This window comes from Poromitra crassiceps, assembly GCF_964638095.1.
Source record: "Poromitra crassiceps genome assembly, chromosome: 2".
In the NCBI taxonomy this organism is placed as follows: domain Eukaryota; kingdom Metazoa; phylum Chordata; class Actinopteri; order Beryciformes; family Melamphaidae; genus Poromitra; species Poromitra crassiceps.
In genome coordinates this window covers 23,443,021-23,458,579 of record NC_139624.1, presented here as the reverse complement: position 1 = coordinate 23,458,579, position 15,559 = coordinate 23,443,021, and the positions used below count along the sequence as shown (strand labels likewise).

The 15,559-nt window shown below is 41.5% G+C and overlaps 1 protein-coding gene across 1 annotated transcript in view; it reads left to right on the top strand.

Annotated features, from left to right (window-relative positions):
• The window catches only part of LOC310799073 (plexin-B2-like), a gene marked incomplete at its 5' end in the record, with an annotated part of 33,166 nt that extends 18,126 nt beyond the window's left edge, over positions 1-15,040 (top strand). The window contains 10 exons of the mRNA XM_083661636.1: positions 67-145; positions 716-816; positions 1,256-1,337; positions 2,857-3,008; positions 3,600-3,760; positions 8,337-8,484; positions 8,850-8,914; positions 10,202-10,277; positions 12,109-12,183; positions 13,231-15,040. Coding sequence (XP_083517762.1) covers positions 67-145; positions 716-816; positions 1,256-1,337; positions 2,857-3,008; positions 3,600-3,760; positions 8,337-8,484; positions 8,850-8,914; positions 10,202-10,277; positions 12,109-12,183; positions 13,231-13,335 — 1,044 coding nt within the window. The 3' untranslated portion in view covers positions 13,336-15,040. The remainder of the gene's footprint in view (positions 1-66; positions 146-715; positions 817-1,255; positions 1,338-2,856; positions 3,009-3,599; positions 3,761-8,336; positions 8,485-8,849; positions 8,915-10,201; positions 10,278-12,108; positions 12,184-13,230) is intronic.
• Between the last annotated feature and the right edge of the window lie 519 nt (positions 15,041-15,559).

Sequence of the window (15,559 nt, the reverse complement as noted above, 5' to 3'; positions counted from 1 at the left end):
TGTAGTGTGACATTAATATTGTTGTGATTTGATGTAAATCTGTAGTGTGACAATTCATCTCTACAGGTGAAAGAGAAGATCATCGATCAGGTCTACAGGAATCTGCCATACTCCCAGAGGCCCAAGGTGGACAGTGTTGCACTGGGTAAGACACACACACACACACACACACACACACACACACACACACACACACACACACACACACGCACTATAAAAGGTTTTACATAGAGTGCCAAAGTCACACCCTCTTCTGAGTTAGGCATATGAACCAAGGGATTTCATCCGCCATTTATTTTTCCATAGACATTTTGTAAAATACATGTACTTATAAAGTAATAGTTTAACTTGGTCAAACTAATAGCTATACCGTATTTAGAATCAGGAGAGACCATAACATTTCACGTGGACCAAAACTTTTCTGCATTTTTTTTAAAACCTTTGGTCTGAGTGAAATGTTCTATGGTCTCTCCTGATTCTAAATGTAGCTGAATCACTTAGCATTTTGCGAAATGTCTATGGAAAAATGAATGGCGGATCCCTTGGTGCGTATGCCTAAGCCAGAAGAGGGTGTGACTTTGGCACTTTACGTACATATGATTCAGAAAGTATCCTCTCCTCCTTCCATCACTCGTGTCCTTCTCTACTAAACGCTATGTAATCATTATCAAATGTTTTTAATATTGTTGAGTTGCATTTCCTCCCCCGTCCACAGAGTGGCGACCTGGCTCCACAGGACAGATTCTGTCAGACCTGGACCTGACCTCCCAGAAGGAGGGACGCTGGAAGAGACTCAACACCTTGGCTCATTATAATGTGAGTTCTATATAGTTAGTGTGTGTGTGTGTGTGTGTGTGTGTGTGTGTGTGTGGGGGGTATCACTGGTTGACCATTTTCTCTAACAACTGAAGCTAGTGCTACTGTTAATCAAATAGCTTCTGGATGACGTAGTAACTGGAAAAATATAGACCTGCTACACTAGTGCAATAAATTGCTGGATAGTACAGTTGGAAGTTGGAACTTACACTTAGGTTGACGTCATTAAAACTCATTGTTTAACCGCTCCACAGATTTCCTGTTACCAAACTATAGTTTGGAAAGTCGGTTAGGACATCTACTTTGTGGTTTCCCAACAATAAGATCCCTGTAATAAGATCTTCAGACTGATGTTGTGATATCATGATCTTATTAGTTGCTCCAGGCCAGAAAAATTTCAAATTGTGCGTGCGTGCGTGTGTGTGTGTGTGTCCTCCAGGTTCGGGACAATGCCACGTTGGTTCTGTCCAGAGTTCTTCACACACAGGCATTCTTCCAGAACCAAGACAGCTATGAAGAGAGTATGTACTTTCACACACACACACACACACACACACACACACACACACACACACACACACACCCACACACACACACACACACACACACACACACACACACACACACACACACACCACGATAACCTCTTTTGAAGCATGATATGATACAATTCGAATGATTCGATATGATATGATGCAAATGCCAATCTGATCAAGTCTGATCCAAAATGATGAAATACAATAGGACACTATATGATGCTATATGATACAATATGATCAGATTAGATGCAAAACAATATGATAATATACAAATGTGATACAGTATGATAGAATCCTATATTATAAAAGGGAGCATGTGGGCAATGTTTGTCTGCTTGTCTGTTTAAATTTTTGTGCCGGCCACAGCTATGCCGTTTTACGTGCAATCGGGCTGAAACTTTCAGGGGGTGTAAACAGCACCCTGGATCCTTTAATTAGGGCAGATGATTTGCCCTGAAAAGAAGAGGCTGGCGACATGTATCAGAGAGCATGTGCTAGTCTACAACTCTCCCCATATCGGCAGGGGGCGTGGAGCAATGGCTGGGACAGCAGGGGGAATTTGCCAAGTACAATTGGGGAGAAAACTTGATAAAAAACAATATATAGTGATGTGATATGATACTTTAATAAAATATAATATCCTTTGTTGATATTATATTCAGTGCAAATATGGATTGGGGATAAGTTGAGGCAAAATGATTTTAAAATTTCTTTGTATTGTGTGCTCTGGATCATAGAAACATGTTCATTTATTGTATTTACTCAGTATTTTAATGCTGGATGTCAAAGCTTATTAAGAAGTTTCCATTTATGGAGGTGATGTCACTTTAAACCTGTAATACGCTGCTCATGCCCTGTCTTGAAAATGTATTGGAAAAATATTTGTACTGAAATTGTCGATGTTTTGAAAATGGACCTCAAAATTAACAAGTTTATATAGTTAGGGAGAATTCCAAAGGAGCTAGTCAGCACTGAAGATAAGTATCTTATTAGAATATTAAGGATAACCGCTCTGAAACTTGTAACCAAAAATTGGCTTCAGAAACGAATCCCTAGCCTAGAGAAATGGAGAGACCTAATGGAACAGTTAATATATACAATCAGCTGAGCCAGCGAGTGTGTGGGTGCGGGGGGGAGGAAGGGAGAGGATGTGTGGGTGGAGGACGGGGGGGAGAGGGTGTGTGTGTGTGTGTTTTCTCTCTACCCAAGTGTTGATGTCCTTTTGTTCTTTTTCCCCTGTTTGTTATTTGCCGTGTGGTTTTGTCATTGGTATTATTATTATTTTCATTAAAATGTCACTATGGTGTTTCACACTTTAAAAAAAAGTTATATATACTGTATATACGGTATATATATATATATATATATATAGAGAGAGAGAGAGAGCGAGAGATAGATATAGATATATAGATATATATATAATCTGTAATACACCCAAAAGTTGGTCTGTTAACGTTCTACGTTCTGTAAATGATTGATGTGTACATGTTTCCCCCTGTAGAAAACTGCCTGCTGGAGGATGACAACACCTTCCACCTGGTGAGACCGGCGGACGAGATCGATGAAGTGAAGTCGAAGAGAGGCAGCATGAAGGACAAGGCCATGACCAAAGCTATCACCGAAATCTACCTGACCAGACTGCTGTCTGTCAAGGTGTGTGTGTGTGGGTGTGTGTGTGTGCGCGCGCGCGCGCGTGTGTGTGTCTGTGTGTGTGTGCATGCGCTCTGTGTGTGAAGAGGTAGTTAAGAAAAGACCGTGAACATTTAATGAGACAAAGCGGGCAGGTCTTTCACAAATTCACAATTTGAAAGTTTTATGAAGGGAGCCCTTAGTTTGCCATTTTAGATCCCCTCAAAAAGCACTTTGACATAGAAAACAACCATTTGACACATTTTATTATGGATTACTTTTTAAATACCTTATTACCTTGACTTATTGTATTGTCTTGTCTAACGCACCTAGGAGATTGCTTCAATTTCGTTGTTAAACTGACAAATAAAGCTCATTCATTCATTACTGTGAAGACGTCTGAAACAAACACATTCTAATTAACTTTTACATTGCTTTGTGTGTGTGTGTGCGCGTGCGTGCGTGTATCTGTGTGTGTGTGTGTGTGTGTGTGTGTGTGTGTGTGTGTGTGTGTGTGTGTGTGTGTGTGTGTGTGTGTGTGTGTGTGTGTGCGTGCGTGCGTGCGTGCGTGCGTGCGTGCGTGCGTATGTATCTGTGTGTGTGTGTGTGTTACAGGGCACGCTGCAGCAGTTTGTGGATAATTTCTTCCGGAGCGTGCTGTGCTCCAGCGCAGCCGTGCCTCCGGCTGTCAAATACTTCTTTGACTTCCTGGACGAGCAGGCCCTGAGACATGACAACGTGGAGGAGGACACACTGCACATCTGGAAGACCAACAGGTACCTAACACACACGCTGCACATCTGGAAGACCAACAGGTACCTAACACACACCAGTGTTGTAGTCCAGTCCAGTCCGGTCCAGTCATTTTCGGGACTTGTGACTCAACTTGGACTTGAGCACTGATGACTCGGACTTCGTGCATCCGGACTCGGAAGTTGGAGACGAGGACTCAGACTTGTTAATTGATAAAGACATTTTGTGTGTGTGTTTGTTTGTCTTTTTTTTAACTGCCCTAATACTTTGGCATAAGGTTATTGATAGCTATATTAACACAGTGACATTTTTCAAAGGTACATTCAGCGATGTTTTTGTGTTAAAATAAGTGTTAAAGGACTATATGTATTTTTTCACCATGAATCCAACGCCGCCATCACTGAGTCTCTATGAGTCATATCATGGTTGCGGAGATACTGTATGTCCGCCCTGCATGCAGGACTACAGGAGAGAGACAGAGGACAGCGGGGGGTTGGGGGTTTCAAGTCACTGACCAAACACTTTATTTCAGTGATTGCTGTCAGAAGAGCCATTTAACACTTATTTTAACACATTCACTGCCAGCCGTTTTTTTTTTTACTGTAGGTAGGTTCTGCCAGAGGGTTTTTTGAGGATTCTGGCTCATCTTTCAAGACCCGAGGATTCTTTTCTGCTAAGATTTTGTGAACACACAATATCTCAAAAGAACTAATAGAATGTGTGCTTTCTCTGTCTAAAAGAGTTAGTTTGTAGAGTTAGTACGGTAGTTATGTAAGCATTAGCAGTTGAATACAGCATGGTTTCAGCGTCTGAAAAATTATTTTGAGATAAACGGCTTTTTGTGAAATTCGATAGAACAGTCACTTTAACCATTCATTTTTGGCATCAGTAAGACGTCAGACATCTAAACAATAGTTTTGAACAGTAATTTCCTCCATAACAGCAGGAAACACCCCTCTCATTCAAACTCCTCCCTCCGTTTGTGTTCTTCTTGGCTGCAGCGGGCATGTCACAAGCTCGTTTCTGTTGCTGCTGTAACCTCGCGTCACCAGGCTCACTGCTTCTGCTGCTGCTGCCTGTCTGCTGGCGGCCGCTGTGCAAGTCTGGATCGGCTCGCTCGTTTCTTGTGGTTTGTGTTGAGAGCTTTGATGAAGCTTTTGCGATTCTGGTCTTATTTATGCTGCGTGTTTCAAAGTGTGTTCCACCCGTAATCTATTATGCAAATTTGCAATCCCGCACCGCCAGCAATCAGCGCGAAAACGAAAGCGTTTTTTCCGCCATCCATTTTCATGAGAATGGCTTCCTCACACATGCTTTTTGCTTGCCTTCCTCTAGTCTGGGAGAGCACTGTCGCCACTTAGTGGGTCGGTGGAATGGGTTGTACATGTTCGGTGGCTCCAATAATTATATAAGAGATGTAAAAGGGTTAGATGCACATCCCACGGTCAAATTTTTTTTTTCAATTTTTTTGACGTAAAAACACGTCATTGGCAGTCAACCGTTGGATTTAGTTTGACGTAAAAACACGTCATTGGCAGTGAACGTGTTAACACAAAAACATCGCTGAATGGACCTTTAAATTTTGTGCAAGGGTAGCCACCTAAATGCGGATTCACATTAAGTAACACCGGACTCAGACTCAGGTAATGCTGACTCGACTCAGACTCTTCTTTGGTAACTCGAACTTGGACTTGAAGACTGGGGACTTGAGACTTGACTTGGACAAGAGATATAGTGACTTGACTACAACACTGACACCCACACACACACGCACACACGCGCGCACACACACGCGCACACACACGTGCACACACACGCACACACACACACACACACACACACACACACACACACACACACACACACACACACACACACAGACACATTTAGATCATTTTATATGGATCCAAAAGTAGGGCAAATATGAGAGATCCAAATATTTTGGAAGAACCCAGTACAGTACAGTACAGTACAGTACAGTACAGTACAGTATATGATCATGGATGCACGTGGTTGTAGACACAGGAAAAAGATATAGCACAATGATAACTTACACTTATATAGAATAGATGCAAGCAGACGTATGTAAACATGTTCAGCACTCAAGGGCAAAGCATTGTCTTCTCCAGCTGGAAAGGCTGCCTATAGTGGCTTAGACTGAAGTTTGTGGACATGCCTCAGACTCCCAAACACAAGCACAATAAGTTGGCAGTTATAGCCTAAAGTGGTAATATGTTGTACCAAGGGCTGATATTTCATGAGTTTGGATGTGAAGCAAGTGTCCATGTACTTGTCAAATGAGCTATTTCAATGATGGTAACTGATGTTCTGCTTTCGTTAATGAAAACTATATCCGGGGTATTTGGGATATTGTGCAGTGTTATCGGTGCTGTTGTGGTTAAACCAGTCCAGTTTTACAGTGTGTGTTTGTGCATTTTTAATGGACTAGTTTCGCCAAGCTGGCCCTGCAGCTTGCATACGCAGGCTACCAAATTTGAAAACTAAAACACCTGTAGCCCAGCTGTGCACTGGTCTGCTCCAGCTGTTGATATCTCAGCATCTTGGTTAGAAAGGCCTCCTCAAGACTGTGGTCAAAGGTACAGACAAGATCTAGAACAAACACATCTCTATGATTTAAACTGACAACAACATCAGGCCTGTTAGCTGAAATATTAGAATGTGTGTGTCCAGTACACACACACACACACACACACACACTCACACTCACACACCAGTAAAAGGAAGTCATAGTTTAGTCGTAGTCAATGTTTTTGAAGAACCATATCTCCAATTTGATCAGGACGGCTAAACGATTACAGAGGGAAAAAGCGATACTGAAGAAGAGAGGAAATAGAGACAGATGACAGGGGGAGAGAGGGAGGGAGATAGACTCTAAACTGCTTCAAAAATGGCCTTGAGTCCAGCCTGTCAATCATCAGAAACACACACACACACACACACACACACACACACACACACACACACACACACAACTTGGAAATACAATGAAATATTCATGGTGCTGGTGCATTATTGAGGAGGGTTGTGGTCGTCGGGGGTAGCTGGGAGGTTTCTGCAGCAGGCAGAGATGGGAGGGGGAGAGCGGTGGACAGCTCTGATCTCTTTACAGGGATATGGCGCCCTGGGCCTGATGAAGCCTGGAAAAGTCTTAAAGAGTAACTAAACCCCACAGCTTTAAGCCTGGAAAAGTCTTAAAGAGTAACTAAACCCCACAGTTACTGTAAGCCTGGAAAAGTCTTAAGAGTAACTAAACCCCACAGTTTTAAGCCTGGAAAAGTCCTAAACAGAAACTAACCCCCAGAGTTTGAGCTGAAGTACTTCTACCCTGGAAATTAGGGGTGGGAATCACCAGATGCCCCACGATACAATATTATCACGATACTTAAGTCATGACACAATAGTATTGCAATATATTTAGTATGGTGATATATTGCGATTTATTACCTTTTTTCCACTGCAAATGATGTCCCCAAATGAAAACTTTGTCTGTTCATCTCACCTCAGTCATTTTTATTGCAGCCAAATTGTCAAGTAGGCAGACTGACCAACACTGTCATAAAAACCTGTCATAAATGTTGAATGCACCTGACAATTTATATAATAAAATATTGCGATACTTGGCATTTGTACGATACAATATTGCCACACAAAATAAACCCCACAGTTAAGCCTGGACAAGTCTTAAGAGTAACTAAACCCCAGAGTTAAGCCTGGAAAAGTCTTAAGAGTAACTAAGCCCCACAGTTAAGCCTGGAAAAGTCTTAAAAGTAACTAAACCCCACAGTTAAGCCTGGAAAAGTTTAAAGAGTAACTAAACCCCACAGTTAAGCCTGGAAAAGTTTAAAGAGTAACTAAACCCCACAGTTAAGCCTGGAAAAGTCTTAAGAGTAACTAAACCCCACAGTTAAGTCTGGAAAAGTCTTAAGAGTAACTAAACCCCACAGTTAAGCCTGGAAAAGTCTTAAGAGTAACTAAACCCCACAGTTAAGCCTGGAAAGTCTTAAAGAGTAACTAAACCCCACAGTTAAGCCTGGAAAAGTCTTAAGAGTAACTAAACCCGACAGTTAAGCCTGGAAAAGTCTTAAGAGTAACTAAACCCTACATTTAAGTAGAAATATCGCGATATTTTCGAAATATCCTAATTTTGAAGATTTCAAAGGCTGTAGCAGGCTCCGTTTTAAAGCCAGGGTGAAGTTTCTGGTATCATATGAAATTAGAAGACTCAGGTATCGATTGGTATCAACCATGTCATGCTTGCTTGTCAGGAAGGTGGCTAAGTAATGCTCTAAAGTTAGGCTAAATTTTGGCGAGGGAAAATACTTTTTCAAATGGGTCCTCTTTTTCACAGCCTAATGTTGGGGTGTGTGTGTGTGTGGGGGGGGGTATCTGCAGTGGAAGTGGTCCCTCAGACATTTGGTTTGGTACATAGTGTTACTTGGTCTGTAAAGTTTGGTACATAGTGTTACTTGGTCTGTAAAGTTTTTGTACATAGTGTTACTTGGTCTTTTGTACATAGTGTTACTTGGTCTGTAAACTTTGGGAACCCGTGTTCTAAGGTAAAGCTCTGTGCCCCTCCAGCTTGCCCCTGCGGTTCTGGGTGAACATCCTGAGGAACCCTCACTTCATCTTCGACGTGCACGTGACGGAGGTGGTGGACGCCTCGCTGCACGTCATCTCCCAGACCTTCATGGACGCCTGCACCAAGACCGAGCACAAGCTCAGCAGGGTCAGCCAATCAGCTTAGGGCTCTCATTTATCAACATGTGCCTAGAATCCCTGCTAAAAATATTAATAACTTGTCCAGTGACTGTCTACACGATTCGATCTGTTTCACAATCTAGTGTCGTCTTGCAAAGGTATTCCACACATAAGTAGTGATGTTAAAAGAAAACACAAGTTATAAAGTAAACAAGACAACTGATTATCAATTGAGCAGGGAAATTGCATGCAGGTATGTGTGCAGTCACTCGATAGGTTAGTCGTTCTTCTAATTAATTCTTAGTAGGGATCCTACGCACAGTTTATCACTCTATGATCACTAACATGACTATGAAACGCTGCTGTCTTAGTCTTACTCATCTCTCCCTGCAGGAGTCTCCCAGTAACAAGCTGCTCTATGCAAAGGAGATCTCCACGTACAAGAAGATGGTGGACGAGTGAGTTTGCTTCACTGAATAGACAGCACGTAGAAAGGATGTATTGAGTGTTTAAGTTATTTGGCTGCCCAGCTGCATCATGGGAGTACTGTATATTGACAAGTCATTTGTAGCAGTCAGACTGGGTTATGTATGGGTTCCCCATTCATTCATTCATTCATTAGTCCAAATGATCCCGTCCCAGGTCCTTTCTGTGTGGAGTTTGCATGTTCTCCCCGTGTTCGTGTGGGTTTTCTCCGGGTGCTCCGGTTTCCTCCCACCATCAAAGACATGTATATTAGGGTTAATACTCCTGTCAGTGCCCCTGACCAAGGTACTGGCAAAAGAACTGGAGTTGGTCCCCGGGCGCTGCACTGTGACTGCCCACTGCTCCTAGTTCTAGGAAGGTTCCTAGTAGAGGCAGAGGATGAATTTCCCCATGGGGATAAATAAAGGATAACTGAACTAACTGATTTCCACTTGATGGTAAAATAGTAAAACAGCATGTAAAACATTTTTAGTAGAATAGAGAACATTAAAAAGTCCAACATAGAAGACGGAATGTACTGGTGAAACTTCATGAATCCCTGTGGACAAATACAGTACTGTTGAATGATAAGACATCTGAGTTAGAGTTACAATTCAAAGTGTCAGTACTTTAAACTACATCACTTGTTTTGCTGTTTTGAAATTCAGTCACAGCTTTAGCTCAGTTACAGTCAAATATGGTGAATTTCCTAAGAAGTTTTATGCTCATTGGAGAGCAATAACAGCAGAAAACAATGTTTGGGGGCAGTCACATAGAGAAAAGTCTGTAGAAACGCATCGCCATCAAAACCATTGTTTCCCTATGGTACGGCACGCCTGGCGCACCCTCCTCTCTTGTGCCGTGCGTCGCGGTTTTCTGGTGGTTTTTAGGCAGGCATAAAAGTAAACATGTCTTCAACTCTTCAGCGCACAAGACACAGAGTCTTGTGCGCAAGACTCTGGTCGCTTGTCCACGTCCATCAAATCAAGCAGAAGGCGGACTTTCCTTCCTGTTTTGATGCAGTTTGGATGTGCTGAACGGTTGGACAGATGAAAAGCTAATATTAGCAATCTTTAACCCGGTCGCACATGCAGCACTGCTCCTCAGTGCTCCACAGGCGCACCAAGGTGTGTTACCCGACGTTCCCTCAACGGTTTTGACGTGGCTCGATGCTTCTCTGTGTGATCGCCCCCTACAGTAAGTCTTCTGGCTGCATAATTAGACTCTTTAACTGTGTGTGTGTGTGTGTGTGCGTGTGTGCGTGCGTGTGTTCTCCTCAGTTACTACAAGGGCATCAGACAGATGGTTCCAGTTAGCGACCAGGACATGAACACACACCTGGCTGAGGTGTCCAGGGTACGTGTGTGTGTGTTTATTGCTGTCTGTTTCCCCTGCATTTCTGTCAGTAGCTGTTACATATTTGTCTGTGTATTTCTGTCAGTAGCTGTTACATGTTTGTCTGTGTATTTCTGTCAGTAGCTGTTACATGTTTGTCTGTGTATTTCTGTCAGTAGCTGTTCCATGTTTGTCTGTGTATTTCTGTCAGTAGCTGTTCCATGTTTGTCTGTGTATTTCTGTCAGTAGCTGTTCCATGTTTGTCTGTGTATTTCTGTCAGTAGCTGTTCCATGTTTGTCTGTGTATTTCTGTCAGTAGCTGTTCCATGTTTGTCTGTGTATTTCTGTCAGTAGCTGTTACATGTTTGTCTGTGTATTTCTGTCAGTAGCTGTTCCATGTTTGTCTGTGTATTTCTGTCAGTAGCTGTTCCATGTTTGTCTGTGTATTTCTGTCAGTAGCTGTTCCATGTTTGTCTGTGTATTTCTGTCAGTAGCTGGGTTTCCATCCAATTGTTTTTTATGCAAATACCTTTTATTCTCGCTTGATGTCAGTGAGAGAATGATGTGATAGAGAGAAATGCTTTTGTTGAAAAAAAAAAAAAACTTTTGAGCTCACCTGCCAAGGGCTGAGAAAGTACCTGCCAAGAATTATTTTTTGCTAGTTGTATTAATTTGGCATAGAAATGTGTCACCCTACCTGTTATCAGTGCTATTTCATGCATAGAATCAGCTACTTTGTAAGCAGAGTTAGAATTTCAATTTCACCTAACAAAGCTAGTTAATCATCCAGAGATTCCAGGCTGGAGAAACAGACATCCAATCAGAAGCCTGTTTGATACAGAGCCATTGTTTGAGACCAAAGACTGTAAATAACTGCATAACTGAGGCAGCATTCAAATGTTATGGTCTCAAAAGGTTATGTGCCAGTGTGGCAGGAAACCCTTATTCAAGACAAATATGACTGGCATTTGTTGCTGGGCAGGTGGTCATTTTGGACCATCATTATCTGTAAAAGATCTCAGAGAAATGTCCCATCCCAAATGAAGACATTACCGTTTGTTTTATTTTGTATGTTACATACTTATTGGCCAAGTTATGTTAGTTTATGGGGGAGGAATTCTGCCAGGGTAAAGAAGGAAGTGTAGTAGTAGTGCCTGCAGAGTTTTCAAATCAACCGTTTTAGGAAATGGCAAGCTGCAACAATCAGGTCACTTAAACTGGACCTTGTACCCATAATTATTTTTTACAGCGGGGCATTCAAAAATAAGGTAGATAGCGAGCCAAAGTGAACGTCACTTCCTGCTTCAGCATGCGTACCAGAGATTTTCATCCGTCATTTATTTTCACATAGACATTTCGTAAAATGCTTGTAAAAATAGTTGTACTTGTTCAAACCAAACGGTTCAGATATATTGAGAAACAGGAGAGACCACAGAACATTTCACTCAGACCAAAACGTAAAAGAATTGCGGCTTTAAATATATATATATATATTTTTTTTTATGTTTCGGTCCTAGTGAAATGTTCTATGGTCTCTCCTGATTCTAAATATAGCTGAATCGCTTGGTTTGACCAAGTAAAACTATTTTTATAAGCATTTTACAAAATGTCTATGGAAAATAAAATGGCGGATGAAATCCCTTGGTACGCATGCTGAAGCAGGAAGTGGCGTCAACTTTGGCTCTCTATTTATTCGGTTCAACCACCTGATAGAAACATGACTTATTATGCTTTTTGTTGTTGTTATTGTTGTGACATTTTAAAAGTTTGCATCCAAACCACTTGGCAGTGGGATGGAAAGGCAGCCAGAGTTGAGCCGTCTCTGTATGTAACGCGTGTCTCTTCTCTGCAGCAACACACAGACAAGCTGAACACCCAGGTGGCCTTACATCAGCTCTACCAATACGCCAGCAAGTACTACGACGGGGTAGGGCACTGCTTTTTTCTCTTTCAAAAGATTCAAGCAGACTGGGGCAGAGTAATGCCTACAATTAATACTGATAATATTAAGAAAGAATGCATTCTCTACATTGCAAACTATTTTTACAACACACTCAATGTGTGATCATGAAGGTATCTTCTGTCTGGCAGACATGCTACATTCAGTTTCATTTCAGATGTATATTATTTGAAAAGAATAGTGACTGTAGTGTCCAATGGGAAATATTCCCATGATCTATTATTAGAGCTGTAGACTATAAACTACACTATAAAGATTATAGATTATATATCTCAATATAATGACTTATTATGACTTACCAACTTACCTTTGCTGATGGGGTATTTTACTGTATTATAAATCAGATCTGGTCCAGTCCATGTCATCCACCTCTGATATGATGCAGTTTGATTGATTACATATTTATATTATAGAATTGATCAATTGTCAGTTGTAATTCGGGATGCACAATGTCATCGGCACCTCATCGATATCGGCCAATATAGGCTTTAAAATGAAATATCGGCATCAACCTGAAACAAACATTTCTGCCGATAAAATTATGCTTTAATTACTCCCAAATAAAATAGGTGAAATAAGCCCAATTTGCCCTGGTTGTGGTGGCTATTGTCAGGATTGTCTCAGGGAAAGCATCATCCAAGCTTTTTTTAAAGTAGGATGAATCTTGTTGTTTTGTTTGAAAGAAAATATTACATAAATAAGAAATATGGCATGTTTTACGTAACCTAAGTTGAAGTAGTTTAATTATTTTGTCCAGTGAATTTGTACATTTTGAAAATAATTGTATTAATGTCTGCATCTGCCAGTGGGCCATCACAATAAGAGGAGGCATAATAATGTGTTAATTCCACTACAGGAGAGACTTGATGATCTCTGAAATTAGGTGGAAAAAAATGCGTGCATATATCAGCATCGGTAATCAGCCAGAAGATTTGGGAAATATTGGATATTGGCCCCAAAAAATCCAATCTGATGCATCCCTAGTTGTAATCATTGCGTTGTGATCTACCTCAGATCATCCAGTCGCTGGACGAGGACCCGGCCGCTCAGAGCAAACAGCTCACCCTCCGCCTGCAACAGATCGCCGCCGCCCTGGAGAACAAGGTCACCGACCTCTGACCGCACGCCACCGCACGGAGGGGCCAGGGGGAGGGGCTACGCCGGATAGTTTTCCCACACAAGGACTCAAAGGAGGAGGAGCTCTAGGACTCCACAGAATGTGTGCCCATGTGACGGAACTGGAAGGGGCTAGGGACGCCACGGAAAGCTGTTGACCATATAAGGATCGAAGGGGGAGGAGCTATGGGACTCTGTAGGTTATTGTTGACCATATGAGGACTGGAGATTTTGGACAGTGTTTAAGCAAGCCCAGAGTGATGTGACAGTGGTGTGGTGGTGGTCGTACAGGTATCTATTACAGTTGAAGGGCATACTTCCACTGGTGCCATTTGGTATCCCTACTCGAAACAGCGAGACGGGATGCAAAATGGCTAAAAGGGGTCCTTTTCCAGTGGTAATTATGCTTATAGATTGGTGTACTCTATTTAACTGTATGCCCCTACTACACCACTGTTACCTACAAGATTAGATTTGATCATATAAGGAGGTGCCAAAGGGCTCTAAGGAATGGAGCTTGAAGGTTTGTGGAGAATTGAAGTGATTAAGTGAAGTAATGACATATTCATTTTGACCACTCGGCCCCATTGGACATTTGGATTTGATGTACAATGACTCATGATAGGATCTGGATCAGAAAGACTTCAGCGGGTTTGGACATTCAGACTATGAGCTAACCACTTTTCCCTCTCCTACTAGGGCTAAAGCAAAGACTATGAACTCTGGACAAGAGGTGAATTTCCCTCTAAATGCTGCCAGGAAAAGGAATCTGTAGTATGCAACAGAGAAGTGTTTCATCCTAAAGCCAGGAGCTGCAAGGATGATCACTTTGAGCTTAAACGAGCTGGCACATTAATAATAATCGACCAATGAAAACCCAGTACGGTACACACCACTGATCAATCAGGGGTCTTGATTCTGACGGCACAACTGAGTAGAGTGAAATCAGGGTACGATGAGACTTTTGTCCAAAAATCCAAAATGTAACATGAACTTTACTTTTTCATGGCCAAATGCTTTTCCGTATTAAATACGCCACAGTATGTGTTTCTACGCTGATGACATTGTGTTGATAACTGCAGATAATCAGCTGGATCATTTCTTTCTGTGTAGGTTAAGTTTTAGTATTATGCTTTGTGTGGAAAATGTGCCGGTGCAGGCTTTAAGCAGAGGCTTTGCATTCACATAATACAAGATGAAATTAATCTTTTTAACAGACTGATAGATCGCCACTCACTTTATTTTTGTGATTTTTCTTTTGTTAATTGTTCCGACGTTAAGCAGGGTGGTCCATGATGTCATGTCTGTGTGTGTGTGTGTGTGTGTGTGAGAGAGCATGTGTGCGTTAATCATGCGATGCCATTGGACGGTTGTAAACACCCTGTTGCCAGTTAGGATCGGTTGTTTCTACTTCCTGTGTAAAATCATGACTGCCTAATCATGAGGTCTTAATAGCCAAACTTTAAATGTTTAGTTTTTAATTATTTTTTATCATTTGTTGATATTCCATTCTTTTAATGTGTGTACTGACGCGGTGTCATTTGCTTTGTTTGTATTTGTTTTCTATAGTTCTCTGTTATACTGCATACGTTGGAGGAAGTGGTCTTATAGTCCTCCTGAGACAGGGTATCCGTATCAGTCTAGAAAGTTTATAGAAAGTCATTTTTCACCATGTAACGATACAATATGCATCCTAAACACAGCTGGATTTCATGTCTCTACACAATTAATTTCCTGGTGTCCTTTTTCTTTCATTTAACCACTTTCATTATCTGTGTTCAATCACAAAATAGACTGCTTTTCTTTATTTCGATTTTTTTTTAATTGGTCTTCAATTCCAGGCAGCATAAATGCATCTTAAAAAGTCTGAAATGTGGCTTTGTGAAACCTGTAGATACCCTGTACGGCCTGTAGGGAGGATTACACAGCCATTGCAATATCATCAGCCAGCGCAAGCAATAGCAATATTGTTGAGAATAATATTGGTGTGAGATAGATAAAAAAAAATCAACAAAAAATATGCAAAGGCACGCAGATCCAAGCACCTCACAGCTGGCAGACAGATGAAAGAAAAAGACAATGAAAAAAGTAAAATGGCGTCTGCATACTAGTTACATTTGCATAATGTATTTACCAATTTCTGGATCAGTGTTGACAACTTCTTGGTTACTTTTCAGGCCTCCCTGGCGACTTTATTTCTTAAAAGTGACTAGCGACAAATCTGGCA